Source organism: Trichoderma evansii (genome assembly GCF_050947405.1).
Source record: "Trichoderma evansii strain SZMC 28006 chromosome Unknown GGI43scaffold_18, whole genome shotgun sequence".
Lineage (NCBI taxonomy): Eukaryota > Fungi > Ascomycota > Sordariomycetes > Hypocreales > Hypocreaceae > Trichoderma > Trichoderma evansii.
The window spans coordinates 545,613-572,872 of record NW_028145188.1 but is presented as its reverse complement, the minus strand read 5'-3'; the positions used below and the strand labels follow the sequence as shown (position 1 = coordinate 572,872).

General features: G+C 45.4%; 10 protein-coding genes across 10 annotated transcripts; 5 read left to right on the top strand and 5 right to left on the bottom strand.

Annotated features, from left to right (window-relative positions):
• Positions 1–316: 316 nt before the first annotated feature.
• GGI43DRAFT_411863 (uncharacterized protein) lies at positions 317–5,646 on the bottom strand. Its single transcript, XM_083206774.1, has 8 exons — positions 5,542–5,646; positions 5,186–5,480; positions 4,925–5,129; positions 4,588–4,869; positions 4,334–4,537; positions 1,782–4,238; positions 937–1,648; positions 317–878 (listed from the first exon to the last, which is right to left on the bottom strand). Exons 1-8 carry the CDS (start codon positions 5,544–5,546, stop codon positions 767–769), a joined length of 4,272 nt encoding a protein of 1,423 aa, XP_083058160.1. The 5' UTR covers positions 5,547–5,646; the 3' UTR covers positions 317–766.
• Positions 5,647–7,170: 1,524 nt separating this feature from the next.
• GGI43DRAFT_411862 (gibberellin 20-oxidase family protein) lies at positions 7,171–8,581 on the bottom strand. Its single transcript, XM_083206773.1, has 3 exons — positions 8,113–8,581; positions 7,978–8,044; positions 7,171–7,898 (listed from the first exon to the last, which is right to left on the bottom strand). Exons 1-3 carry the CDS (start codon positions 8,394–8,396, stop codon positions 7,236–7,238), a joined length of 1,014 nt encoding a protein of 337 aa, XP_083058159.1. The 5' UTR covers positions 8,397–8,581; the 3' UTR covers positions 7,171–7,235.
• Positions 8,582–10,941, bottom strand: GGI43DRAFT_411859 (uncharacterized protein). The gene is made up of 5 exons (XM_083206772.1): positions 10,822–10,941; positions 10,748–10,761; positions 10,616–10,688; positions 10,362–10,550; positions 8,582–10,306 (listed from the first exon to the last, which is right to left on the bottom strand). Exons 1-5 carry the CDS (start codon positions 10,904–10,906, stop codon positions 9,075–9,077), a joined length of 1,593 nt encoding a protein of 530 aa, XP_083058158.1. The 5' UTR covers positions 10,907–10,941; the 3' UTR covers positions 8,582–9,074.
• Positions 10,942–11,206: 265 nt separating this feature from the next.
• GGI43DRAFT_411858 (uncharacterized protein) lies at positions 11,207–13,212 on the top strand. Its single transcript, XM_083206771.1, has 3 exons — positions 11,207–12,785; positions 12,849–12,946; positions 13,017–13,212. The coding sequence occupies exons 1-3, from the start codon at positions 11,411–11,413 to the stop codon at positions 13,128–13,130; spliced, it is 1,587 nt and encodes a 528-aa protein (XP_083058157.1). The 5' UTR covers positions 11,207–11,410; the 3' UTR covers positions 13,131–13,212.
• A 363-nt stretch (positions 13,213–13,575) lies between these two features.
• GGI43DRAFT_386228 (FAD-binding oxidoreductase) lies at positions 13,576–15,352 on the bottom strand (the record flags this gene model as incomplete). The annotated part of the gene is made up of 8 exons (XM_083203758.1): positions 13,576–13,827; positions 13,918–14,137; positions 14,200–14,410; positions 14,478–14,628; positions 14,690–14,751; positions 14,822–15,080; positions 15,122–15,253; positions 15,314–15,352. 8 exons carry the CDS (start codon positions 15,350–15,352, stop codon positions 13,576–13,578), a joined length of 1,326 nt encoding a protein of 441 aa, XP_083058156.1.
• An 882-nt stretch (positions 15,353–16,234) lies between these two features.
• GGI43DRAFT_411849 (Alpha/Beta hydrolase protein) lies at positions 16,235–18,181 on the top strand. Its single transcript, XM_083206770.1, has 3 exons — positions 16,235–16,568; positions 16,659–17,789; positions 17,864–18,181. Exon 2 carries the CDS (start codon positions 16,695–16,697, stop codon positions 17,592–17,594), a length of 900 nt encoding a protein of 299 aa, XP_083058155.1. The 5' UTR covers positions 16,235–16,568; positions 16,659–16,694; the 3' UTR covers positions 17,595–17,789; positions 17,864–18,181.
• Positions 18,182–19,276, top strand: GGI43DRAFT_411846 (uncharacterized protein). The gene is made up of 2 exons (XM_083206769.1): positions 18,182–18,836; positions 18,899–19,276. Exons 1-2 carry the CDS (start codon positions 18,347–18,349, stop codon positions 19,015–19,017), a joined length of 609 nt encoding a protein of 202 aa, XP_083058154.1. The 5' UTR covers positions 18,182–18,346; the 3' UTR covers positions 19,018–19,276.
• Positions 19,277–20,765: 1,489 nt separating this feature from the next.
• Positions 20,766–22,698, top strand: GGI43DRAFT_411845 (Zn(II)2Cys6 transcription factor domain-containing protein). Its single transcript, XM_083206768.1, has 4 exons — positions 20,766–20,949; positions 21,018–21,622; positions 21,685–21,759; positions 21,816–22,698. The coding sequence occupies exons 1-4, from the start codon at positions 20,832–20,834 to the stop codon at positions 22,572–22,574; spliced, it is 1,557 nt and encodes a 518-aa protein (XP_083058153.1). The 5' UTR covers positions 20,766–20,831; the 3' UTR covers positions 22,575–22,698.
• On the bottom strand, positions 22,699–24,121 carry GGI43DRAFT_411843 (uncharacterized protein). The gene has a single exon (XM_083206767.1). The coding sequence runs from the start codon at positions 23,822–23,824 to the stop codon at positions 22,706–22,708; it is 1,119 nt and encodes a 372-aa protein (XP_083058152.1). The 5' UTR covers positions 23,825–24,121; the 3' UTR covers positions 22,699–22,705.
• A 1,175-nt stretch (positions 24,122–25,296) lies between these two features.
• On the top strand, positions 25,297–27,184 carry GGI43DRAFT_411842 (Zn(II)2Cys6 transcription factor). Its single transcript, XM_083206766.1, has one exon. It carries the CDS (start codon positions 25,376–25,378, stop codon positions 27,098–27,100), a length of 1,725 nt encoding a protein of 574 aa, XP_083058151.1. The 5' UTR covers positions 25,297–25,375; the 3' UTR covers positions 27,101–27,184.
• Positions 27,185–27,260: the final 76 nt, after the last annotated feature.

Here is a 27,260-nt window from a genome sequence, read left to right as displayed (position 1 = left end):
GGCGGAGGCACGGAAACGTAATGAAATGATGATTCCAAACTGCCAATCTACTACAACCAGGAACTTGCGTACTACATAGAGGCGAGGAAGAAATGGAGTCTAGTTTGGCTATTCGCCGGAAATTCTGTCTATGCAGAAACTTTATATACACCAGTTTACCCCCACAAGCCGCCACATACGACCATAATAGGTAGTAGAGAGTTTGTAGTCCCGTCAAATTCTATGACGCGATTCAATATCTTCTGTTTCTAGAGCCCCTGGCTCCTAAAATTGGAATACTAAAGAGTGTTAATACTGGGTAGATTTATGAGCCCAATGTTGCCAAATAAAATATATTTAAGTTTCTATTTTATGGGTATATATATTGAAATGATATAAAAAGAAAAGCGGATTAAAGGTTTGTTCAAATTTACTATTTCATAAGGTTTATAAAATACAAGACTGTATAGTTATAACTTAGTGGTTCAAGATTACTGTCTGAATGACCTCATCATAGATTTTCATACCGGATGCCGTTTTATCGCTAAGAATAGATTGTAAGAGAAATGGCTTAGAAAGCCAAGGGTAAATTTCTATCTTCATACGGAACGGCTGTAAAGCTTTGTGTTCACTGGTCCGTGAGGTGTAATAAACATCTTTGGGGTATGTCAAAACTCGGGAAGCGGGTGAAGAAGCCTGACCTCCAACCGGCCCTTTGTAATAGCTCGCCATTACGAAAGAGCCAGATCAATGTCAATAAACTCTTTCCAAGATTCCCATAATCTGATCACCGTAAGATCCTTTGACGCTTTGCTGGTGGAAGGTCGTCATTGGGTTTCTCCCTGCTTACATGACAGTGAGCTTCCGGATCGGTATTCAAGTAAGGCAATTTTGAATCCCTGCGGCTAAAATTAACATTACAGTGTCAAAGACTATACTGAGCGTGCTGCTACTTACCCAAAATCGCTAAAATCGGACTGCGCACCGCTGGAAAGATGTTCATCCTGAAATTCGAGACTTGGCACCTCAGTTCCAAGGACTCTGCCACAATTATACGTAGAATCGAATGTAAATAATTTCAACGATTTTACGTCGCGCTCGACAATGGCTGGAACGACACCAGGTTGTCGCTCAGTCAAAGAGTATTCGGATTGCATTGTTGAGTTGAGAACAACCTTGATACATGTCTGCTGGCCGTTGGGCGTAAGAATCACCGGAGTTGTATGCTCCAACTGAAGTGATTTGGGCAGTGACATTATTTCGATTGTCTGCGATTTCGGACCTCGGGTAGCAGAAACTAGCTGCAATGCAGGCGCATTTCCAGGAAGAATACGTACGATACTGGAAACGGTTCCGTCTTTTGGGTTTACGGCGCATCCATTGTGGAGTATTTGCCCATGCTTAAGATCAACCTTGGAGACGTCTGTATTTCCTAGAATAGGAAGACTTGTGGATTGGGTATTGTTTACATCCGCTGTGTGAAGAAATTGTTGTTGTTCAATAGTCTGTTTCTCTCCAGGAGAAAGTTTGGGGATCTCAAAGACAGTCGGTTTACCAGAGTTGATGATAACCACATATCCACCACAAGAAGAAATCTTTAAGCTGTCAATTTTCGGCGAAAGAAAGGATGGTAAATTACCAATCTTAATCGGCGTTACCCCCAAAGGGTCTACAATTTGTTAGAGCCAACGAAGAGAAAGAGTTTGTCATAACATAGGAAGGGGTGAATGCAGGCGGAAGAGGGAATAAACTATTTTTGGTAAACCAGAAGATAGTAAATAAATGAATAAATAAAGGCATACCTGTTCTAAAGTTCCATAATTCAATTAGATTTCCAATGCAGAGAGCCACTAGATCATGGCAAGGATGAAAGCATACTGTCAGTTGATTCCGATGGAAGTTAGACCCGAAAATTCTCGTGGCAATCTGATCTGCCTTCAGCGTGCCCCGACTAACAATTTCGAAGATAGCGAAGTGCGCTTCGTACATCGCGAAAGCCTCACCCCGCATATTATCAGTGAAAGCCAAGTAACGACTGTCGGAACTAAATGTGAATTCATAGGTATAGCGATTTCGATATAAGAACTGCAACGGCCTGCCATGGATGCGCGGATGGTTAGGATCAAAGGGCGTGAGCTCATCTGTCCATTTGGCGGAGTGTTCCTTTCCAAAATCCACGGCAATGAGTATTTCCCGCCATTTCGACCAAGAGTTTCTATGCGGCTCGTCAAAGGCGAAAAGGGTCCGCAATATGACGACTGAATTCCCGTCTGGGCTGATTGCACTGGGGAAGGCGGTTTTCCATTCTCCTTGGCTTTGCTCGTATAATGATTGCCTCATTTGGAGCCATACCTCACTCTCATTGAGTGGGATCTTGATTTCACATAAGCTCTCATTGGTTGAAACATTCCATATCTTATACCTAGCGATCCAGCCGCTGCACACGTCTTTCCATTCCTCAAGTGACTTCTGACCCCCCACCGTCAGCCAGCGGTTCTCGTAGTCTTTTGAAGGCCATATGCTTAACACAAAACACAACAATCCATCTGCGGAGGACGCTGATATATCAGATAGTGATCGTGAACTTCGAAGGACGTCCTCTAATGCCTCGGGCTTGAGGAGCCTGACCTTTGTATTGGAAGTTGAGTAAATGAAATCACTTTTCACGAATGCAGATACTTCGTCCCACAATATTCCCGGGCTACTGTGAATCCTAGTACCCCAAACCTCTTCCATATACCGTAGATCAGTAGAAAATCTGCAAGCGAGAGCCATTAAAGCTTCTAGCGATTGCCCAAGATTCGCTGTGGTTACTTGAATATGCCGAAGCCAACTCACCCAGCGGTCAAGAGCGCGAAGAGGAGCAACCAATCTCCACTGGAAGTCTCCATGGCTATGTATCGAATAGAGAGAGTATAGCCAGGAGGTGATACTGAATGGGTCCCCCAAGAAGTCTAGCAACGCTGTCTGCAAGCCCGCAAACTCTTTGTGAAAGTCGGCGCGATTCTTTATGCTACCGTCAAGTTCGTGTGTAGACATGTCCTCCAGATGGCCCGCCCAATGTAAAGTTGCATAGGTTTTGAGCTCCTTCAAGGAAGGACTATACTGTCCGGGCATAAGCTGGAGATTCTGTAGGCATGTTTGCGCCAATTGACTATTTCCCTGATTCCCTCTAGGGACGCACTCCAAATGGCCCTCTAAGGGGGCAGAGTCGTCAAATGATTGAAAGTACTCTTTCACAGAGAGATGGACGAATCTGACAGTCGTGAAGAGTTCGGTATCGAACTTCTCGAATCCTTTATAGGGTTCGTCAAAGTCGATTAAAGAGCCGCATACGGCCTGTAGATTCTCGCGGAACTGGCTTAGAGATCGCGCCTTGCCAACAAATGGTAATACTTTACTGCGGTCCGTTGTTGCCGTGAGAACGTCGTGCAGTAGTTGAAGAGAAACAGAGCTTCTCGAATACGTAAGCCAGCAAAATACCACTCTGGCCACCGATTTCTCCAGCCGCTTTGACTGTGCTATAACTTTTAAGATTCGGTCATATAACTGCTCGATGCCTTCTGGCCGTATGACTTGCTCTATGATCATCAGCCGGCTCTCCGACGTGAGCATAGGCGACCGCAAGAGACTCATCATCAGTGAAGCCCACAAAAACATTCCATTGGCCCCTCGTACAAGTCGATCCTCAAGACTCGATGTGTCGGTAACGTCGAGACGACCCCGAGACACTAGTGATTCTAGACAGGAGTGGAGGTAGATTCGAATGTCTTCTGATGTAGCGAATTTATCCACGACGATCCTTTGAGAAATCTGTACCTCATCTTGTAACTCTGAGACCCCAGGCCGACTAAGAAACAAAATTTTGATGGGGCATAGTTTGATGAGTTTGCGAATGGTGTCAAATAATTCACCGATTTCATTACACTCATCAATGCCATCGAGGACAATTATTAGATCTTTAAGCTCTTTAGAACAGATTTGGATGAGGTCAAAAAGCTCGGAAGAGGACGCCTCGAGCTGACCAGTGCTCTGATCTCGAGCAAAGAGAAATTTGTCAAGTATATTCTCTTCGTTTCTTTTAATATGAAGAATTTGTGACAGAATCGATCGGTATGCTGCTGCTGGCCCAGAATCTATGAACTTAGGCGATCCCGACGAAAAGAAATAGTAGCAGTAAAGAGTGTCTGTAGAGTCGTGTTGAAGGAACTCCTGCATGATATACGATGCCAATATTGTTTTGCCAGCTCCAGGAATGCCTGAAGGATCGAATTAGTTGTCGAATCATGCTTATCAGGGAAAATTCGTAATGTGCCAGTAGTAAAGTTATATTTTATACGGGTAGCCCACTTACCATTCACCCAGAGAGCTCTTGGGCCAAGGCCATTGGTATTCTTGGATATTTCTTCTTGCGCATCTGTTGCTCTCCATTTGCAAAACACCTCGTTCGTGAAAAGCCAGGCACAAGTACCTTCCTCACGGACAGACTGCGCTTTTCCAAGCACATCTGCATAATTTGGAGGATTGATCCATTTATGGACCTTATCGAAGTTTAAGCCTAATATTTGTGAGCTTAGTGTATATAGTATTGCTAGTAGGAGAAAAGACCTTTTTTCTGGTCATTAAGAACACGGTTGATAGCCTCAGTCTGTTTGGAGAGCTTCTCCACGTGAGCTCTGGCCCTCTCAGCGTGAATTCTTTCTTCAGCAGCCAGACGTCGTTCATGCCCTGCTGCTGCTTCCGCGTCGTTTGTGGCGATAGCCTGTAATAGAAGCAACTCATTATGAACGAACTTTTCGTGGTGCTTCAGTTGGCTGAGCAGATTTTCGAAACGGGCATCAAAAGGAGTCCAAATGACTTCGTAAATAATAGCCGGACGTTTCTTGAACCCTAATCAAAGTAAGCTGGTGCGTCAAGTATCTTCTGAAAATAGAGGTACCCGTACGGCCATCAACTCGAGTGAAAATCTTGACAACGTGCTGGAAAAATTGAAGTATGTCGCTGTATACTTCCCCGACATGAGCTCTCAACCGGCTCGACTTGTGCCCCTTGTTAAGGCGAGCAATGTCCTCGTACATGGGAAATGCATCAGATATTTTCCCAATAACTTTTATGAGCTTGTCAAAAAAGGTCGTGAAGCTTCCTGCAAGCTGGAGGCTCTGTCAGCATGTCGAGTGGCCAAGCAAATGGCGCGGTGAGACAACACCTGAAGAACAAACTTCAAAATCCCCCAAACAATGGCGGCATATTGCGGATTGGACGAGACCGAAGTGTCGACGACAGCAAAATATGGACTCAGGCGTGCATTGAATACCTCTATGCATTTGAGGACTCTCCCAAGCTTAGTTCTTTGATGTTTCTGTGACAGGAACTCAAGATGCTTGATGCTATTGAGTAGGTCTTCTGGAGATGCCACTACCGCATATCTAGTCCGCTCAGCCTCCGAAAGAGATTCTAAAAATCCCCGATATGCCTGGTCAAAGACTTCATTTGTTTCGGCGCTAGATAACAACGTTAGCCCGCAATACCGGGACGAGGCAACGTCTTCATCAAAAGGCTGACCTCATGTTGCATGTGTGAAGATCATCTCAGCATCAGACGGAGTGATTTCTGGAGTATTGACAGTTTTATCATGGATGAAGAGTACCGGCGGCCTCGAACATCTACGTCATTGTACGGATTGTCGGTTGGGGCTGTGAACGCTGCTGCGCCACCTTGCCCTATTAATTTATTGGTTTATACATTCTTGCTGCTCAGGCTGTGCTATAACATGTGTATGCCTTCATTTTACAAGGCTGCATATATACCCTATCTTCGCCTGCGAAGACATCGCTGATCGCAAAGTTACTGCTGCAACTAGAGACGGCCATAGGAAATGTATATCACTTGTGTCGGTATCGTGGCTGTAAAACAATTGAGTACCTACATGTACATATATGTTAGCTTGCAAAATTTCCTAATGATCGCTCAATGATATTAATATTCGGATAGATATAAAGTTAGATGAAGCTTTAATAATCTATTTAATTATACATATATATAATAATTATGCAATATGATGATGTGAAAGTTTTTAAGACCTTTTAATATACAAAATACAAGTTAAAATTGCTTGTAATAGCAGATAGATAGCTTTTAATCTATGTTAAATAAATAAATAAATAATGTAATTAATGAGAGCTTGCAACCTGCCTTCTGGGAAGAGAGTAAGCTAGAATAATAGTTAAGCCTGGTCTGGCCTGGCTGCTTGATAAGCCATCCCCAAAGACAATGGGCAGTGGAGCATTTCGGGGGAACATTAGTGATGTTGAAGGTACAGTTGATCTACATGCAGCTACATATGTATTTAGCACACGCGCTTCGGCCCGCTAGAGGGGTAGATTGAATTTACCAAAGTAGCAAAATATGAGTAGATTCTTCAAACGAGACGGAAACCTCTATAACATGGAAATAAATGAGAACGACGGTGCCATTTAGCAAATGGTAGATATTGATCGACTCCTTTTATCTCTATCTTCCGCATATTGCCTACTGATATATCCATCGCTAATGCCTCATGTGCCAATGGCAGTGCCTGATGTTGGCGGGAATCATCCGGATATAACCTCTTCATTGCTGATTTACGGCATTTATTCCACTAGAGATCTTGTGAAGCATATTTCACCAGACTTTTAGTAAAATATGCTTTTGTAGAATATCTTTTGAATTGCTTGTATAAGGTTTATTCGGACAGAATGTAGGAAGAGTGCTATAGGGGTGCTATAGGATCTTGCTTATAAGCAGTTATAAGGGGCAATATTAGCACTACATGCTAATACTAACGAATCTTTTTAGTTTATTGGCTTAACTAGCACCCCTTCTAGTTACTGTTACAATTATATTAGCACTGCATGGGTCTTCTGGGAAAGTGCGGCGAGGTCGAGAGTTTGGATCGCGCATGATACCCTGCTTTCGGCTCACAAAACGCTCCCTTAGGGGTTCGCAATTGCTGGCATCTCTATAGCTATGGTTACCAGCTAGGCCTAAGACTAATAAGCTGTAGGGCCTTAAAGCCAAGAGCGCTCAGGGACTAAGTTATTATAAGAGGGAGATAGTGTAAGAAAATTACTATAAGGGTATTATAAGATCTTGCTTATAAGCAGTAGTTACTATCGTTACACACATTATAAAGTGACAATACAGGATACTATCTTTTTTTTTTTTTTTTTTTTTTTTTTTTTTTGGCTGTATAATGTAGATACGAGTAAACAAATTTACTAAACGCCGGAGGCCACAACGGGCTCTAACCCTCCCGTGAGAATCGTATCCCGACGCTGCTCTTCCTGCGTGGCCCGAAACACCTCATACTTGACATCATGCCAGTGCTGAGCAGTAACATGTGTCCCATTGCTGTCGGTAAACGACACGCGGTTGTCCGGTCGTAGAAAATACGCGATTGTGTATCGATCGCCTGTTTGTCCGTCAACGGGAACCACGCGATGGAGGCAAGACTTCAGCTTCTTCTGCGATAGAAAGCGTAGGGAGTCGCCAACGTTAATGATAGCGCAATTGGGGCGCGGCGCCACCCACTGCCATTGCTGCGAGTCTGCCGCCATCACCTGCAAGCCCCACTGGTCTGTGAAGAGAACGGTGATGCTACCAATATCGGTGTGTTTGTTGTGTCCAACAGTTTTGGATTGCTCTGCGGGCGGCACGTATGGGTAGCGCAGGAGTACAAGCACGGAGTTGGAGTCTTCACTCGTTTGGTGGAAGTTCTCAAAACGCTCCTTGGGTGAGAGAGAACTCGCTGTCGAAAGCGAACTCAGCAGCTGCCGGGCGATGCTGTTCGCTCGTGTGAGATATGCTTCAAAAAGTGCACGCTTAGACTGAATGGCCGCGGGTATATCTGTTTCAAGTGCATTGATCCCCTTGTGGGAAACCTGGGAGAATTGTCAGTCACGGGATTGCTAATATGAATATGAGGGCTACTGGTAGGATGGTGGCAATGATAACACCTACCTTTAGGCTTTCATACGCGTCGCGAGTGCCGTCATAGGGCCCAGCAAAGAAACCGGTGGGCTTATACCTGCAACGAAGATTAGGTCTAACGCTGTCATTGTTTTTCCATGGTCGGTATATGAATATCGGCCGTACCCGTCTGTGTAATTGGATTGCAAGTCCTGGAGCTTTATGTCCATGTCCTGGTTGAACCAGGTGCGCATGAAATCATAAATCTGATCAATGTAGTCGCATGTTGTTTGCAATACGTCTTCATCATGTAAGTCAAGATAAAAGAAACCTTCACGGATCGAAACTGATAGGAGTTTCCCCATCTCAGCTTCATCACCATTCAATAGTAGCTGATAATTGATGGTCGGGAGGGTAGCAATGGGCACATTGTCCGTAAAGCCAGGGAGAGATGACCCGAATGGACCCATAGTGCGTGTATTTGAGCGGATATAGCGAGAGATACGATGTGTGTGAGAGATGATAGACTAGTCGAATGAGGATGGAAAGCGACAGAATGAGATATGAAGAAACTAGGAGCATTTAAGGAAACGATTCGATTATGCCTTTGAGTGTATTGAGGCTTCAACCCTGAGCGTTGCCAGGATGATGAGCGCAAATTAACGCCGTGTTAACCAAGATTGAATTTAAATGTTTCTAACATTGTCTCCCAACTCCGTGGCTGTTAAACATTTTTGGTAACCGTACCAGTCAAAATATGAGTTACTGCTAACAAGTATTGCTAAGGACAAGGTACAAGATTACAAGCAATAGGTAGATGGAGCTTTGACTCAGCTATCCCGTAAAAGGATAGTTACGTTGACGTGTAGATGGCTTTAAAACATTGGACAGTGTGACCCAGAAGCAGCATAAGACATAATGAGACGAGCTAGTATAAGACATAATGAGACTAGCCATGCAGTATTATGTCTTACTCAAAGTACTGACTCCGCATTCCTGAACGGTCTTATCCGACTAAATTATTATGTGAACACAGAAATTATACTATTACTACATATATGTAGCTAGTAATAGTCTGCTGCAATGCCCCACAGAGACGGCAGACGTTGGACATACTCTACCGGGTCAGCCCGCCTCGGTAGCTCTTCCTATTGGCGTGGATCCATCCGTTGCTGGCATCCGAGGCACTGGAGTACGCTCGTAACTGTTGTGGAGCCACTACAACCTCCGATACGCCTTAGTAATACCACGAAGTCTTGGAGCAGCGCCGCAGCCTGTGCGTTGTCGATGAGTGACGAATGATACCGCATCTCGAACCGATTGGCCCCGGCCAGTGGCTTCATCTCCAGATACACCGCGTACCGTGATTCGCTCTCCCAGCGCTCGAGGTCTCGCCTAGGGGCAAGCGTGAGCCCATCGACATGAATAGATCCCATCGTTGACCCGCCGAGCTTGATATTAATGTAAGATTGCAGAGAAGGCTTCTGGCCGGGTTTGCAAAGAGGAGTCCTATGCTCGTATTCACCCGCAGATACAAGATCTTCTTGCACTACGCGCAGCACCGATTCGATCGTCGCATCGTCGTCCTGAACCTGGAGCCGAAACGGACGATCTTTGACCAGCAAGCCTGGCAAACGATCAATACCGTCGTACGGATACAGCCGGCCCAGAGTCAGTACTGTGAAAACAATGTCGGCGAACCCTGAGCGGTGCATCAACGTAAGCGCCCATGCTGCAGTGATGGCCGTCGCCAGGTGGATCTGGCCCCCATGAAGCACATCCGAGGACACTGTCTCGTAGAGTGACATATCGAACCGCCTCAGTGGCCCCGGTGGGCCGTGATGGATGGTCTCGGTTTTGGCCCCCCTGAGATATTGCTGCCAGAACGCCTCGGCGCTGGCATCGTCCAGCTCGGCATCTAGGCGCTTCGCAAAGTCGCCATACCAAGGCCGCTCAGCCTGCTGTGCGAAAATGTCCGGGCTCTTGAGGGCGGCTACCAGATCCTGCTCTACGAGTGTCCGAGAGAAGCCGTCAAAGAAGCAGTGAAAGATGGAGAAAACAAAGAAGCTAGTTCCGTCGTCGTTAACTAATGCATAGAACGCTGTCTCATCACCTGCAGTGAGCACTCTCATGCTAGCTTTCTGCGCGTAGTCCTGTATCCGACCGGATTTCATGAGCAGCTTTGGACTAGCGTCGGCTAGGAGCACTTGGTAGTACGTGTCTTCGAGGTCAACAAACGTCGTACGCAGTATCGGGTGCTTCAACGTCAGCACCTCAATGGCCTGTTGTAATTTTTCAGGGACATCTACCCCGTGTACCTCGTAGATGAAGGCAGACGACGCTCCAATGCGGCCTTTAGCGGCCATCTCGACGAATTCAACTGCAGCAAATTAGCACCAACTCACAGTTCCTGATTCCTCACAGGACCACCATACCTTGATCATCTTGTAGCTTTGCGGCACGTACGGCCTGGGATCGAGGGATGCCCATGTCTTCGATTCTGAGCTGCACGCGCTGCAATAGATCATCGCTGCCTGATGTACCTTTGCAAATGCTGACCCGCCGACGGCTGCTGCTCGCTTCAGGCCCATCAATGGCAGCGGACAGACTGCCAATGGTCGGATCTAGTAGAAATTATAAACCATGGTCGTAGGCTAGGGTTAATTCTTGTATTCATGATAGTACTCACTGGCATATAACGTTGCAATGTCAAAGTATAGTCCATGATCGGCGGCTTGACCTATTATTCGGATTGCTTTAATCTGGTGAGTGGCGATTAGTATTCCTGCATCTGATCCACTCGCTCTATTTTTGCGCTTACCGAATCTCCCCCTACTGCGTATTGTTATTAAGTGTGAGAATGTTTCCTTATTTGCAAGGTTGGCGAGTTCTTACATTCAAACAGATTATCGTCTGTCTCGATGTCGAAGGGTTCGAGGAAGAGGACATCAGCCCAGATCTGACGCAACTGCTTTTCCATGATACAAAATGCAAGATGGCACGGAGGGAATAGAGTTTTATCTGGTGGCCCTTAGTTGACGTGCCATCTGCCCATATTTATAGATAATTATGCAAGCTCATTGCATTGCAGGATGTCATGGATAAGGTGGAGCCCCCATGGAAGGAAGTTACATGTACCGGCTGTCACAAAACCGTCGTAATAATTCTGTCTCTGTACTACCTTACGTCCCTAGGTACATGTAGGGAGGGAGTCCTAGTACAAATTACACTACGAAGTACGCGCTTCGTAAAAGGCTCGGTAAGATTTAGACGTATTAATAGATCCACCTGGTCTGTATTGGTGCCACGTCTGTGTCGACACTCTTGTGTCGTTTCGAGTGATGATTACCTCCTCCATAGCCATTCATCTGAATAGCTCGTTCCTAGCAAATCAAACGTTCTTACATCAAATTCTACTACACCTACCCATTTCAAAAAATCAAGACAAAAGTCATTCGCAACAAGCACGCTGGGTGTCGTCAGTATGCTACAATCCAACTTGATCCTGCTACCCTCTCCAGGTCCTGATACTCTTGCGATTATCGTGCCGCCCACGGAGGGATCAGCTGGCGATGGCCTACAAATATCTTACCAAAGGCTTGGAGATCTAGTCATCCGCGCCCAAGAATCACTTGCCCAGCTGGGCGTTGCGGCCGGGAGCCGAGTGGCCGTTGCGCTCCCCAATGGCGTGGAGTTTGTCGTCTTGTTTCTAGCTCTCATCCGCCAACGAGCCGTCATCTCGCCACTAAACCCAGATGCCAAATCCAATGAACAGGCAGAGATGCTTGAACGCATCCAGCCATCGTGGACCATTATCCCCAAGAATGCCGAGCAGAGCCCCGTGGTCGATGCGTCCAAGGCCCGGCACATCGCCGTGGCCGAGTTTGCCTTAGGAGACACTGCCCAGCAAGTGTTCCTACAGCGCATAGCTCAGCACAATGCTCTCCCCTTGTACCCGGTGGCCCTCGTCGCTCCCCATGAGGTCCTTCCAGACGATCTTGTGCTCCTTCATTACACCAGTGGCACCACCGGGCTACCCAAAGCCGTAGGCTTGACTCACGCAACTATTCTCGCTTCGGTTCGTATCTTAATCAAGGCGCATGCTTTGTGCCCGACAGATCGTACTGTGATTGTCGCGCCATTCTTCCACGTGGGGGGTACGTGTTCTTCACTGCTCTGCACTCTCGGTTCCGGGGGCTGTATTATCCTTCCTCGCTCATTGTCTGGGAAGTTTTGGCACCATTTCAGCGAATTTGGCGCAACCTGGTACCATGCCGTACCCACCATGCACCGATTGCTCCTCTCCTTCCCGCGTCCAGCGAAGCCAGTTCCTATCCGATTTGTGAGGTCCGGTGGCAGCGGCATCTCCAGAAACCTAATCGCTCAGCTGGAGCGCGACCTATGCTGTCCAGTTCTGGAAGGATATGGAATGACGGAAACCGTCCAAGCGGTGTTCTGCAACCGGATTGGCAGCGCACATCGCCAGGCAGGCCACTATCCAGTGCCTGAGGAGATGGAGGTAAAGATTCGGGTTCCAGATGGAGAGTCGTTCCAGCTCATCGATCAGCCGGAACAGACAGGAGAAATTTGCGTTCGAGGCCCTTGCGTGATCTCGGGCTACATTGGTGACCCAAATGCGAACGGCGAGGCATTCCATGACGGTTACTTCCGTACGGGGGATCTAGGCACGCTGCACAGGGACGGTCAGTTGCAAGTCACCGGCCGGATCAAGGAGATGATCAACAAAGGTGGCGAGAAGATCAGCCCCCTCGAAATCGAAAAGATTCTTCTCGCCCACGAAGCGATCCAGCAAGTCGCATGTTTCAAGGTGCCCGACGAAGCGTATGGAGAAGATATTGGTAAGTTCCCCTATTCTCTCCATTCACTCATCATTCTATTTATCTAATAAGCCTATAATCTAGGAGTTGCGATCATGCTCAAACCAGAGTACAATCTGAAGCCTATAGATATAAAGCGTTTTGTCCGACAAGAGTCGGCCAATTTCAAGGTCCCAAAAATAGTAAGTTCCATCGATTGACTCCCTATGTTACTAAACAAGGACTCTTTGTCCCTATTAACTGGTTAATCAGGTTGCTTTTGTTGACTCAATTCCCACGAACCGATCTGGGAAATACATGCGTTCATCGCTAGCGGAACAATTTGGGATGGTTGCCGCACCGAGAACAACGAAAGTAGCTGCTTAGGTAGACACAAATAGTTTGCTGTAACTGTAGTCTTTGATTGTTCCTATATAACTTAGCTAGCGAATATAATGATCACATACGACCATAGGTAGTGGAGAATTCGGGGTCCCGTCTGCTCCCCCATAGACAAGCCACTAACCGGCAGATTAGTAGTTGAGTGGGTGACCATCAGCGAACACCGGCTGTTGTATGTTTTTTTCTTTTTTTTTCTCTTCTCATTGGTTATTCTTCCATTACAATTTTGCATTTTTTGTGCCATGTTCATAGATAGAAGTGTAAGAGAGAGAACCAACAATCAGCATCATATCGGGTAGCACTGAGAGTTTGACAACGTGACACAGCCGACGCTATTCCACAGCATGTTGAAGGGATGGATATCTTCCTTTCTCGAATAAGCGATGTATATCTGCCTAACAAAATCATGTCTTACTTGAAGCCAGGACCTTTACACGGAGATTCCATATGCCTTCTTCGAGCCTGATAACTGGATGATACCTGGACGCAGCTTTGGCATCAACCCATCAGGGTCGTACTTTGAACTGATCTCTAGAAGACGCTTCTTATTCTTCTCTCCATATCCACCGTATACATCTTGGTGGCCAGCTGCATAGTTGAGATATTGATACCGATGGAATGTGCCATGGGCCCGAGTGGCCTTCTCAACCTTTTCCACAAACTGATCGACAACTTGGGAGATCTACTCATCATGTTGAATGTCAGTCCACTTCCATAAAAGTGAAATATCTATTCACAACCTTTATTAGTAAATTCTTATTCAATTGCGAACCATTTCTGGTATACCTAGTAAGGGCGTGTCCTCTGGCTTGATTCCCAAGGCATTGCCAACGTCGTCTTTTGGAAGCATAGCCTTGAGCAATGGCTGATACAATAAAGTGGGCACGAAACCATCATAATCCTTCAAAAGAGCCACAGATTCATCGTGGATAGCAGCAATCTCCTTCAGTGTTGGTAGATGACATTTCACAGACATGGAAGTAGTCCGGAATCTGGAGAGATAGTCAGCTGCAGCCAATCAGTTTCCATATTTAGCCAGCCAGGACGCATATACCTAAAGCCTGACTCATTCTGGCTATCCATCTCATCGCAAAAATTCTTCAAGGTGCGTTTTTGGTTCGATGAGAAAAGAGGAGTGAAGCGCTTGAAATCGTCAAAAGCTAGGGTCTCAGATTGAGGATTGCTGTGAGACATGACCACGACGTATACACCATTACCATTTTTGGCCTCATCGCTATATATCAGAAATGCCTCAGCGAAGGGATCTTGGTTCATGTGTAAATTTATTAAATGCATCGAAGATTGCAGCCTCATGTTCATGAGCAAATACACTGTTGCCACCCCATATTTCTCCGAGATCGAATGGTTTCAGCTCAAGGCGAGTGACGATGCCAAATGTGATACCAGCTCCTCTCATACCCCAGAAAAGATCAGATTGAGACTCCTTGGTGACATTTAGAACTTTTCCATTGGCAAGAACAAGCTTCGGGGGGGAACTATGAGCGATGACTTGGTTTCTGACGGATAGTGGGCGCAAAACTTACCTCATAGCTGATGACATTGTCGCACGCAAGTCCTCTTTCACTCGAGAAGAAAGAAATGCCACCTGTGGATCATTGTTTAGTCACCTATTTGAGTATTCTCCCTTTTAGAATGAATATTCTGCAGTCTCATACCTCCCATAATAAGCCCGCTAACACCAACGCTAGAAATCCGGCCACCAACACATCCAAGTCCATGAGCCTCCAGCTTGTTGTAGACTTCTCCAAATCTGCAGCCAGCTCCAACGGCGACAGACTTGCGATCATCGGAGACGGTGATGTCCTTTAGACGACTCAGGTCGATGGTGATGCCGTCTTCGGCATTGATCCCGGAAGCATATGAGCAATGTCCACCAGATTTCACAGCAAAGGTAGCTCCAACTTCTCTGACAATCTTGAGGATTTGTGAGATATCCGCCGCATTTTTGGGAGAACACGGCACGCAGGAATGATCTGTGATGATTGTGCGATGAAGTAGAAGTCTGTACCGTATTTGCCTAAATCTGGATGAGCGTCATCGGGCAAGATAACCTTGTCAGCACCCAGCTCGCCGCGGAGAATCAGAGCCTACAGTCATTAAGATATATCCCCAGATTGAACGGATAGAAAGCAAAAGAGTAGACTCACAGCTCTTTTGCCAGCGGCTAGATTGGCTACAGAAGACATAGTTGGTACCGAACAGCTAGTGATAACGAGAAAAGCAGAATTACCATACAAAAGAGAGAGTCGGCCTAGATTATACAGTAAAAAAAGTTTGTTTAAAAAGAAAATGGGATGACGGGTGCCCAACGCATATAAATAAATACTGCCATCACCACATCCATCCTCCATCTGAACGCAGCCATTATTAGTTCATCAAATTAGCAGACGCTGTAAGCACTCCTATTCTTCACTAGGCTATAGCGACTATCCAGCGCCCGAACTGCCCTTAACAGAACTATTGAGGATGCCGTATCCGGGGAAACGAACGATGCTCATAGTGCTGACTATCCCCAGCCGTGTAGGTTCAAAAGGGCTCGGACTAGGACGAAATAGGTATTTGTTGAAGAATATGTTGTAATTCTTTCTCATCAGGGATATAACGAAATAGGCTGGACTTCGTTAGCCGAATTCGTCGTACGAGTCAAGATCGAGGAGGCTTGGCTGAAACCGGGATAATATGCATAGTGAAGTGAGTGAGCACTGTAGTGGCGCCCGTCCGTCAGACTATGTGGGTCGAAGATGAATTTTTTGAATCTTGGTTAGTGTATACTTCCCATATTGGCAATATTATTGGAAACAATTATGTCCAAGCAGTCTAGCAGGACTTGACCCAGTTACTCTTTCTTTTGCAGGATTTGTTCCCATATTCGGGATTATTCTACAGCTCCCGAAAATTTTCCAAAGCACGCAGATGAAAATCTGAAGAGTCGCTCAGCGGTGTAAGGAAGAATCGTAGAAGGAGAACATGTAACAGTTTCTCCATCTTAAATTACTTCATCTCGAACTTGGAGTACTTACCGTCTTTCACAAACTTTGTAAATTTAAATATTGGCCAGCAATTTTATTGGGTTGCTTTACGATATTCTGTAAGCAGCTTATAACTTTTACCAATTGGTAGGCTAAACGTAACCGATCCAACGGAAATTAAGGCCCCTCACAAATAAGCAGATACAATGTAAGTTTATGTACCGAAAGGCCGAAATGCCGAAATGTCGCAATATTCAATATTGGGGAGGAGATAAAAAGCTTCTTGGAATATAATGTATAATTGATTGTCAGCGCTGGGTCGACACAGCTAAAGGATCAACTATACACTTGATGACTACAAAGTCAATTCTCGAACCCCACACTACTTCCATCCCTATGCAAGAAGCTCCCGATTAGGCATCAGGCGATTCAGCTATCAGGCAAAATGACTAGTCGCGTTAGTAAACAAAACTCGGTACTTACCAGAGCATCACCACGATCATGTTTCAAAGGCGACACTAACAATAATAAGCTTTCTTTTAGACGTCATTTCTAAGAAATGTCTGAAGAGCGTTTTGTATCGCTCCCCTCGGGATGCCAGATCTGCTACCAGGTGTTCGGGAACCCCTTGGACACGGCCATCCTTCTCGTCTCAGGGCACAGCTGTGACATGACACAGAAAACAGACGGGCTTATTCCGCTGCTCAGCCCCCCTAACAATCCACGCTTTATCATTCGCTTTGACCACCGAGATACAGGCAGGTCAACGTCTTTTGCCAAGTCATCTGACGGTGCACCAGTATATACACTGGATGACATGGTCGATGATATCGTAGGCCTCATTAAACACCTCGAACTCGCAAGTATCCATCTCGTTGGCACCAGTTTGGGCGGAACTCTTGCATGGCAGACAGCCAGTCGCTTGCCTGATATTGTCCAAAGTCTAGCCCTTGTCCTCACGAGTCCAGTGGGTCGACAACAGCTTCCTAGTGATAACTTGCCTCGGGTAAACTTGGAGGGGCAGTGGCTGCTGGCCGAGGCATATGAGATTCCAGATGATCGGAACGATGACGAAGGCTGGATAAAATCATATGTGCGCCTTGATCTTGCTCTCGCAACTCAGCCGCCCACGGAAGAGGAAAAGGCTGAATCGAGACGGGAGTCTGAGATTACATATTACCGCGAGAAAGAGAGCGGGACCATGTGGACCAAGTATAATCACTCCGATGCGTCGGGTGTGAGATGGCCACGCGAGCTGCTGAAACAAATTCGATGCCCAACCGTTGTTATTCATGCCGCAAAGGATCAGATTTTCCCGCTCAAGCACGCAGAGGCTTTGAGAGATGATGTTAATGGGGCAACACTTGTCATTCTCGAAGACTGTGGACATGAGATACCACACCGCGTTCGTCAGAGGATAGCGGATGCGATTCTTACCAACGTGAAGAAGGGAGAATAATTTGAAGCATTGCTTTCAATTATTGCTGCTTCTATGGTATGGGAATACAGCCACTATTTTATTTGCTGCACAATGGTACACGTCTTTCTTCCCGTCAATGGAAAATTTGGCTCTGTATGAAGAGTATAAGGCAATAGAATATCGAGACTTGTCCAATTTATGGCACATATTTGACAGCATCTTCTAAAGTTGTGACTATGAGACAATTTCAGTAAGACAAGCCAACGCCAGGCACCTCATCAGTGAATTGTGCTTGTTCCGCAACCTACTTTACAAAAACGTGATGTCTCAGATCGTCGTAGCACCGCTTCAATGTTGATGCTATTATACTAGTGAGCCAATTAGTAACACTTCAAGCTCTTTTCATCATTCAGGATTCTCTCAGTCCCCTTTTTGTACGTGTATTTTGCCGGACCTCTCCTCTGGCCTCTTAAGCCAACCACATTCTAGACTCTGTAGGCCTCCCACATATTAACCGCCGGCCTCCAAGGCGACCTGCAGAATTGCCTTGTATCAGCGCGCAATAGCGCCTACCAAGGCGTTTTTTTGTTCGAATTAACAACAGTCCTGCGCAGGCACGTGCGTTTGCACAGCCGCATCAGCTAGAAACTATAGGCTGCCTAACTCTTCTACGTCCATGTACTTAGCTGCAATCCACCCCACGATTAAATTTAGCTGTCAATCTCACTTTTCTTATTAAACAGTTGACTTTTGCATCATCTACGCATTTATCATTGTTTAATCGGGAAAAAATGAATTTCTTTTGCTGTCTTTTCGATAATGACCGCGCCCCATCCGATTCACCTCGCCGCACTTATAGCGTCATCACAGAGAAGCCATCGCTTTATCCTCCCATCCACTACACCGTAGAGGAAACCGCTGAGACCGTCATTGAAATCCTTCTTGGTGCAGAAAAATCAGGAGCTCTCCTTTCAGCACAGCTCGATGACGCCGTTTGTGTCAATGGATGGTCCGAATGGTTAGCACAGAACATCTTGAAGAAGTTGGAAGACGTGCTGAAAGATGGACATGAGAAATTGGGTCCAGCTATGGCTGAAGCATATGACCAAGCTTGCAAAGCTGCGGAGATTACATTCTCAGATTTATCTGAATACGTCAAAGAGCACCCCTACGAGATCGCAGCCTCTGTGCTGCTGTCCGTCGTTGCGTTCGGCGTGCTTGTGAGATTGATGCCTATGGTCCTAGAGCTTCTCGGCTTCAGTGAATCGGGGCCAGTTGCTGGTGAGTTTCATGACTTATTTAAATCAGGGTATTTATTTCTAACTTCTTTTTTCATCTACCAGAGACTTTCGCTTCTTGGTGGCAATCCAAATATCGCGGATACGTTCCTCCAGAGTCTCTGTTCTCTTTCTTCCAGAGACTAGCTATGAATTGGGCCAAGGCTAAACTATACGATCCATAAAACGAATCACCTCTGGTTATTAGTATGTAACATTAGGGGGATATGTGTTACTTATCACTATACATGTAATAAAACTCGAAAGATTGTCTATTTCAATCTCAGCATAGGATATATCCTTCATTTCTAGCGTCATTATATAAATGTATTGGGTCATCTTCTTATAAGTTGAGGCTCTAGCTCTAGCGAGCGATCAAACACGTAAGATACAATATGATGTTTCAAAGAATTTGCAAATAAAAGAATCGTACGATAGTATTCACATACAAGTCTATTATAGCTCTTGCACCAGGGATCCAAAAAGAATGTTGCTTATATGATAAAAAAGAGCCACTCGGAGGATTGAAGGGCGAGAACTGTGGTATGGAGGAAGAATATAAATGTTTTATGAAACATGCTAACTACGACTCCCGGCTTATCCTATGCTAATTGGCACTTCACATTATCATCATATGACCTCTCGGTATCTCTCGAACTGAGTATATTCTATTTTATCTAACGAGCCTCTTTGTAGGAAAATTGTACAATTGGTATATGTACCATGGATTCATACAATATAGCTATGCTAAAGCTTCATTAATTACACATGATAAATGCATAGGTAGTATATACTTGACTAATTAGTCTTATATGCCAGCTCATGAAGCATCCAATATTTTTCGCAAGCAACAAAAGATTATAAGTCATATTGCTACACCTACAAGCACATACGACCATAGGTAGTGGAAAATTCGGGGTCCCGTCTGCTCCCCCATAGACAAGCCACTAACCGGCAGATTAGTAGTTGAGTGGGTGACCATCAGCGAACACCGGCTGTTGTATGTTTTATTTTATTTCGTTTTTTTGTTTTTACTTTCATTTGCTTTTGTTCGCCTCTTTTTGCACAAGTAAAGCAAATTCGTTGTCAAGAGCTCGAAAAGTAGGGCCTAACGGCAGAGTAATTGGTGTGGATATGAACGAGGTTGGTTCAAAGATCCGTAACAGGTGGGGTTTCTAACATATGCCTTCCTTTACGTAGGATATGCTTAAGAAAGCAGAGGGACTGAAGGCTTCGTGGGGCAAGAATAATGTGGAGTTCGTAGAATCGCAAATCACGCGTATTGCTCTCGAGGATGGCATCGCAGATTGTATCATTTCCAATTGCGTCGTCAATCTTGTCCCAGAAGAGGACAAACAGCTCGCCTTCAATGAGATGTTCCGTCTCTTGAAGCCGGGCGGACGGGTTGCCATTTCGGACATCTTTGCCAAGGGCCCACTGACAGATAATATCAAAAATACCATGGCATTGTATGTCAGCTGCATTGCCGGAGCAAGCGAGGTTAAAACGTACCAGAAGTGCCTGAAAGAAGCTGGTTTCAATGGTTTGTGAAACGAGGCTTTTGGTTGCAAATATTTCCATGATGGGGCTGAAGGGAGTGTGTCAGGCCCGGCCTATGATTGGCTAATACGCCCCGATGTCTTATTGAGACCCCGGATTCCCTATTTAGTAACGTCGCCCTGTTGCCAGGGTCTCCCACGCTATACCTATTCAATAACATTCAGGTTGAATATTCGCATGGGTAATTTAAGAAATATAGTGTAATGTAAGGACTTAAATATTTTATATACTATGTTATATGTATACTCAATCAAGTAAGCTTGGTTATGTGGAGACTTTCATGGTCCTCGCATTAGCTAGCCTATCTCGGCACACGAAGTGGGCGGTTCGTCTGCCACCTGACAGGGGTTCAAATAAACCAAGAGCTTCGCAATCGCTTCTCAACTCAATACATTTCGTAACTTGATACGCAAGATGTCGGCGCAAATTACGCACCACAATGTCTTCCTTCTGCGTTGCATCTCATTCCGAGCATCAGTCGCTAGCCTTGGCGGTCAAGCCGCGTGGGCGTCGCAGCAAAGGCTGTCTAACATGCCGACAGCGAAAAGTGAAATGCGGTATGGTATCATCTTCCAATTATAAACTCTAAATCAGGAGTCTAACTGTTGCTTAAATGGCTTGAAAGACGAGAGTCTTCCTCACTGTCTTAGATGCTTGAATACTTCACGGCAGTGCCGAGGGTATGATAAACCTCAGGTTTTCATCAACCAAGTACTATCGCGAGCTCCATTAAACCTTAGTGAAAAAGGGGGGCAGAATATTTCAACCCCGCGAACCAAAATAACTACTAAATTCTCCACTTCCGATGTAAAGCTTCCTATGACGCTCACACCTGGTATTTCAAGAGAGAAGGTAACTATATCCTATCTAATAAGCAAATTCCCTGTCGATTTTGCATGGAGGCATCCACCAGAAGTTCAAGGGTCACCTTTGTCTGCCGTGTTCTCTACCCCAAACGAGCGAACTACTGCCTACATGGCTGGATTATGTCTTGCTGAAGCGTTTTTTGCGCGGGCCCATAAACGTCACGATCTGATGGTAAATGCAACGCTTCTGTACAGCCGTTCGCTACAGCATCTCCACCAAGATTTACAGGTCTTAAACCGCCATGCATCAGCTGCCGCCATGCACTCCAATCTATGGAGCTCTTTTCTTCTCTGCTTATATGAGATTGTATCCGGTGTTAGCTCGGCTGGGTGGCTTAAACATTGCCACGGCATCACTACTCTGGTAGGTGACCAACGTCATAGACCGATGCTCTTTCTAAGATTGAGCTAATACGGCATATATAGATACAGATGCTAGGGCCATACGCCTTTCAGGACCGCGACGCAATTTTAATGCTAGAAACATATCGAGGCTTAATTGTGGGTGATCCAAGACTTTGCCGTATTTGATAAAGCTGACTCAAGTACATGTACAGGTTGTAAACTTTCTTTTGCAGCGAAAGCACTGTTTTCTCGAGACAGCTGATTGGAAGACCATACCCTGGTTGATTAAACCAAAATCACTCGGATCTTTACAGCAGGATCTGTTTTGCGACATCCCCGGGTTAATGGAAGACGCAGACGTAATCATGTCGCGATCTGCGCTAGGAGAAGACTTGGAAGGCATGAAAGAGAAACTTTACGAGAAAATCGCGAATACAATGCGACAAGCATGCCAACTACGATGGCGATGGGAGCAAGACCACGCTAATGCATGCAAAAAGGTGCCATCTGCAGGCTATTCTCCGAGCTCCTCAGTTGATCGGGGACTCTCGCCTTTTCCGACTGTCCTGCACTTCACTGAAATGGATCGTGCTATTGAAATTGTGTTCTTCAATACACTCCATTTACTTATAGACACACTGTTGGACCCCATAGCTCCTGAAACGACGCCTTTTTTGGATTTACCAGGATTACAAGAATTTGTTGGTCCTTTTCAGAACCCACTACTTCTTCCTGGTCAAGGGAGCAGAGAAGATCATGCCCTGGAGATCTGCAGAATCGTCGATTTCATGTCACAATGCAAACATGACAGTCTTGGAATGTTTATGTTATTATTTCCTCTATATGTGGCACGTATATGTTTAGTCCGACGCCCGGATATTTATACATGGATAGGGAGAATTATGAAACAGCTTGTTCGTGAGAAAGGATTTAATATTGGAGAAGTTTTATCGGAAGGCACGGCATATTAATTTCAACGTCAAAATAGCAGAATCGGTACCATTATTTAATAGATCTAGTGTATTATACGCGCAAAGAACAATAGAAATTAAGAGTTCTAATGCAGTAACGCAAAACTGAAAAATGTCATCTCCAAGGGCAATTAGTCTTCTTTGGTTTTAGGAATAATCACCAGAAAGCTGATTCGCCTGATGCTCCTTTCTTCCCTGTCCTTTTTCTTGTATTTCTTCTGCGCTTTTTCAACTTCTTTCTCATACTTTAGTGTAGCCTTTAGGCGACGATCTTCAAGCCGCTCTAGATCTCTACTTGCGTGGCGGTCGCTTGCATCAACACTTCTCGCCTTCATTTCGAAACGTCCCATAGAGCTTTCGTATTTTGAAAGGGCCTTTTGGCTCGCTTTGTCGTGTTTATCATTCACTTTCACCCTCTTCTTAAGCATAGATTTCTCTGCAGATTTTCGCTCCGCTTCACTGACAAAAACATCCACTTTACTAAAAAGGTTGGATGGATTGGCGACTGGAGGGAGCTCTTCAATTACAAGAGGAGAAATCCACGTTTCAAGGGCTCTTAGACGACGCTGCTGAGCACTAATAGTTTTGAGCTCGTTTGACTCAGCAAGGGCCTGAAGAGGCTCCAAGATGGGCGATTGCTTGTCAATATCTCCCTTCTCGTTCAGAATAGGCATGTTGGCAAGTTTGGCAACGTATTTCAACTTTGTAATTTTTGCCTCCAAGCCTTTGGGAAAGAAGATATCTTTATTCGCTTGTCGAATGACCATTTCAGATCTAATCTTGGACATGGCAAAAGTTCCAACGTTTGCGCTAATGCCAGCTGCGGCTGAAACAATCTGGGCAGTCGGCTCGGGCACAAATCCAGCGGCATCCGAGGCAAAACCAAGAGCTCGTAGCGCTGGGCTTGCGACAATGGCGCGGTTGAGGTGATCCAGAAATTCTAGAAATTCGATTCGAGAAATGTTCAAATCTTCCAACACAGGTGGGTAAGCTCGAAGGAATGCAGACCCCAGATCTGCATTTGTAGCGGGTATTGCAATTGGCTTCGATAAATTGAACAAACCAGTCGAGCCGCTGAGTAATAGACCTCTTTGTGTTTGCTGTAATATTTCCTCATATTTTGGTGGATCAGACTCGGAGGAACTCCTCGAAGACAATGATTCCTCGAACTCAGTAATAGTGGTACCTCGGTAGTGGTCTGAGGAAGGTCCCTTGATATCATCTTTGTAACTATCACCCGAAAAGGCCATTTTAGAAGGATAGGTTTGGTGAGAAGTGGTTCAGAAAACAGGTTGTAGATATAGTTTAAGGTGCTTTGTATAAACGACTCTTTTGAATATATGCAATTAGAAGTAGAAGAGCCTGAAGAATGGGATCCAAGTTCAGGGCCGGCGCTCTCTCTTTAAATGTTCCTCATCTTTGTCCTCTAACAGCTAATTCCACCAACGGCTCTACCTTCTTTTGTATACGCTAACCCATTTGGCAGAAACTAGGTCTCTAGAATCTGCCTTGGATTTCAGATGATGGACGACGTGCGTAAACCTGTCGCGAATTCGTCAGTCTTTTCAAGGTGAAACGACTCTTTTGACAACAGATATAAGCACCGCTAAACCCCATTCTGCTAGCTAACGCGAAATGATTCGCAAAATCCTTCCAGCAAACCACTGCCGAGCACTGCCGCGCTAAAATACAGGGATCAGGTTGCTAAATATGTACGCCAACCCACACAAATCAGCCCAGTTGATAACTCAAATTCGAGCTATAAAATACTCCACTGTCTACAGAAAGGGAAAGGCCATTCGAGCTTTGATAAAGAGCCCTGTTCACGGGTCGGATGGGGTTTGCCTCCTATAGTACATCTTGAGAGATGAATCTTAAAGTGGTAATAGTCCGATGGGGGCGATGAGTTGGCGCGGGGCACAGGATGACAATATACCATGCTAATATCAGCAACAGCTACGAAGAAGTAGTCAAAAGACGTCGCCATAAGTTTCCTAAGTAGGCAACATGAAGATTTCAAAGCAGCTCGGGCAGAATATAAGTTGATATTCTGGCACTACACGGCTAAAATCCAGCTCCATCTTCGGCCATGATACATGCCCTAGCCTGCAAACAGCTATTCGAATATTAGAAAGCGGAGCGCTTGAGCCGTTATCATATATCACTTTCTTTGCGAAATATTAATTAGGAGCTCGGTTTTGTTGGTCGCGTGTTCTCTATGTCGTAATTATACAGATTTCGCATAGGAGTGGTTGTATGCGTGTTATTCCAAGAATATCATCAGTTTAGATAATTCCAGCCGCGGTCTAGCCCCGATCATAGGTGAGCATCTTTGGTCGTAGATGTTATCGCTTTAAATCCCATCGTCTTGGATAAAGCCGTTTTTGAGTGTGTAGACAGAATGGGCATCCGTCTCTCTACACAATTAATGCAAAAGATATTGCGCCGACTGGCTAGCTATCTGCGACCAAAAATAAAGAAATGGGAGTGAGCGGAAAAGAAAGAGGGAAATGGAAAGAAAAAACTGATTAACTATTGGAGTTCTAAGCAGGATATTTAATTGACCAACTTGTCCTGCTACGAGTAGCAGTACGGAGTAGATGAATCTTATGCTAGTTTTAAACAAACGCTTGACTCTATTTGGAAAGCGCGCGTTCTCCCGTTTCAGTGCAAGAGAACAAAGGTTGAACTCAAGTCATTTTCTAATCACAACAGTGTCTTCATTCCAACAACGGTCTCTTCAATTGATAATTTTTCAAAAGATAATAAATTGCACTGTTTGAATCTTCGTCCAATTAGCGATGGCATCGTTGGCTTGTTGGACCTGCCGGCTACGAAGAAAAAGATGCGACCGCACTCAACCAGTATGCAAGAGTTGCGCCAGCCTAAGTATTAGCTGCTGCTATAGCCAAGAGCGCCCAGAATGGATGGATGGAGGCGAAAAGCAATTGGCAAAAACGCAAGCCATCAAGGCTCAAGTGAAGCAAGGAGCTACAGCTCGGCGAGGAGGCAGTGAGGCTGCAATCCGAGTTTTCTCGCTTCATACCAGCCAACAAGCTGAACGATCGCCAACTGTGGCGCCGGAACTATCACCTGCCAGCTCCCCAGGTCCACCTCAGAGAAGTGGTAGCTCATCAGCTACTACTACAGATGAATCAGCTGTGGAGGAAACAGAAAATTTCCTCACCACTTTGTATCTTGATACAGTCTTCCCACTTCTATTCCCTCAGTACGAGCCCACCACACTGTCCGGTGGGCGGAGCTGGATATCGGCGCTATTGAAAACCAATAAGGCGGTATTTCACAGTGCTCTTGGCACGAGCGCATATTATTTCGCCCTGATGCTAGCCAAAGATGCGACCCATACTCTCCGCACTCCATGCGAGCAACATCTGTGGGATACCCTTGCCAAGCACATGGAAATGTCCATAAAGACCATTAAGCATGACATGGATCAATATCACTTACAGGGCAGCTGTTCAGATGTATTCTCCAAGCTACATGTTCTAGAAGGCGTTGTTCAGTACTTGATCTTTGCAACAGCCATGCCCCAGGGAGCGAATTGGAAGATTCATTTGTCAGCTGCTTTGACATTACTAAATGAGATACTTCAATCGCATGGAACGAATGACGGTGCATATTCTTTGGAGAAAGTAATACAAATGATGGATAAGCCATCGATATTCGACGGTATGTACTTGGGTTTCCGCGTCTGGAATAACGACCAGGCTGCCTTTCAATTTTACACTTCATTTCTTTTACATGCAGACGTTGTATCTAGTATCCAACTAGGACAGCCTTCACAACTGCGACCCCATTATCAGAGCTTAATAGCCGGTCGTGAAGCATTTATGGCCCCGGATGGTAGTACCCAGCCGCTACCTGGACTGGAGGCTTTTGTCGGATGCCATGGTTGGGTCCTTACTACTTTAAGTGAAATTTCTGAAATGGAAGCCAAAAAACGCTCGTCTAAGCGTAAAGAGGAGTGGTTTTCGGACGAGCTTATAAGAAAATCTCATTATCTCAAGACAAAACTTCAAATAAGTATGGAAGGAATTGATGCGAATATTGGGCCAGAATGCCACACCACGCAGCTGGATTCCATGAGATCCTGTAAGCAAGACAGGACAACTCAACTGCAGAAGGATATTATCATAACAGAGATTTGGCTGCACGCGGCGATAATATATCTGTCGGTTGTTTCAGATGGTTGGCAGCCAAGTAGCCTTCACATTCGAGAGCATGTAAACTCGATCTTGGGCATTTTAGACATATTCTCGTCAGAGCTTTCAATACGCAGCCTCATGTTGCCTCTTTGCATTTCAGGATTCTTAGCCATGCCGGAGCAAGAAAGTCAATTCAGGCGCATCTTTTCCGCTCTGGGATTGCTGCAAACTCCGGGGCCTGCGAAATGGGCTCTTCGGCTGATAGAACAAGTCTGGGAGCTCCGACATGAGTTAGATGGGGATAGGTGGGGATTATATGACTGCTTTCAAATAATGGGATCTGAGGTATTACTCATTTGATAGGAAATTAAACGCCGCGTATATGAGTAAATGAGCCTTGGCGACTCGATAGCTTGCCATCGTGTGCAAGGTCTATAGCCTAGGCATACAATATTTAGTGAATATGAGCATGAATTATTGTATCTCAGTTGCACAAAAATACACAGATACCTTTTGATGT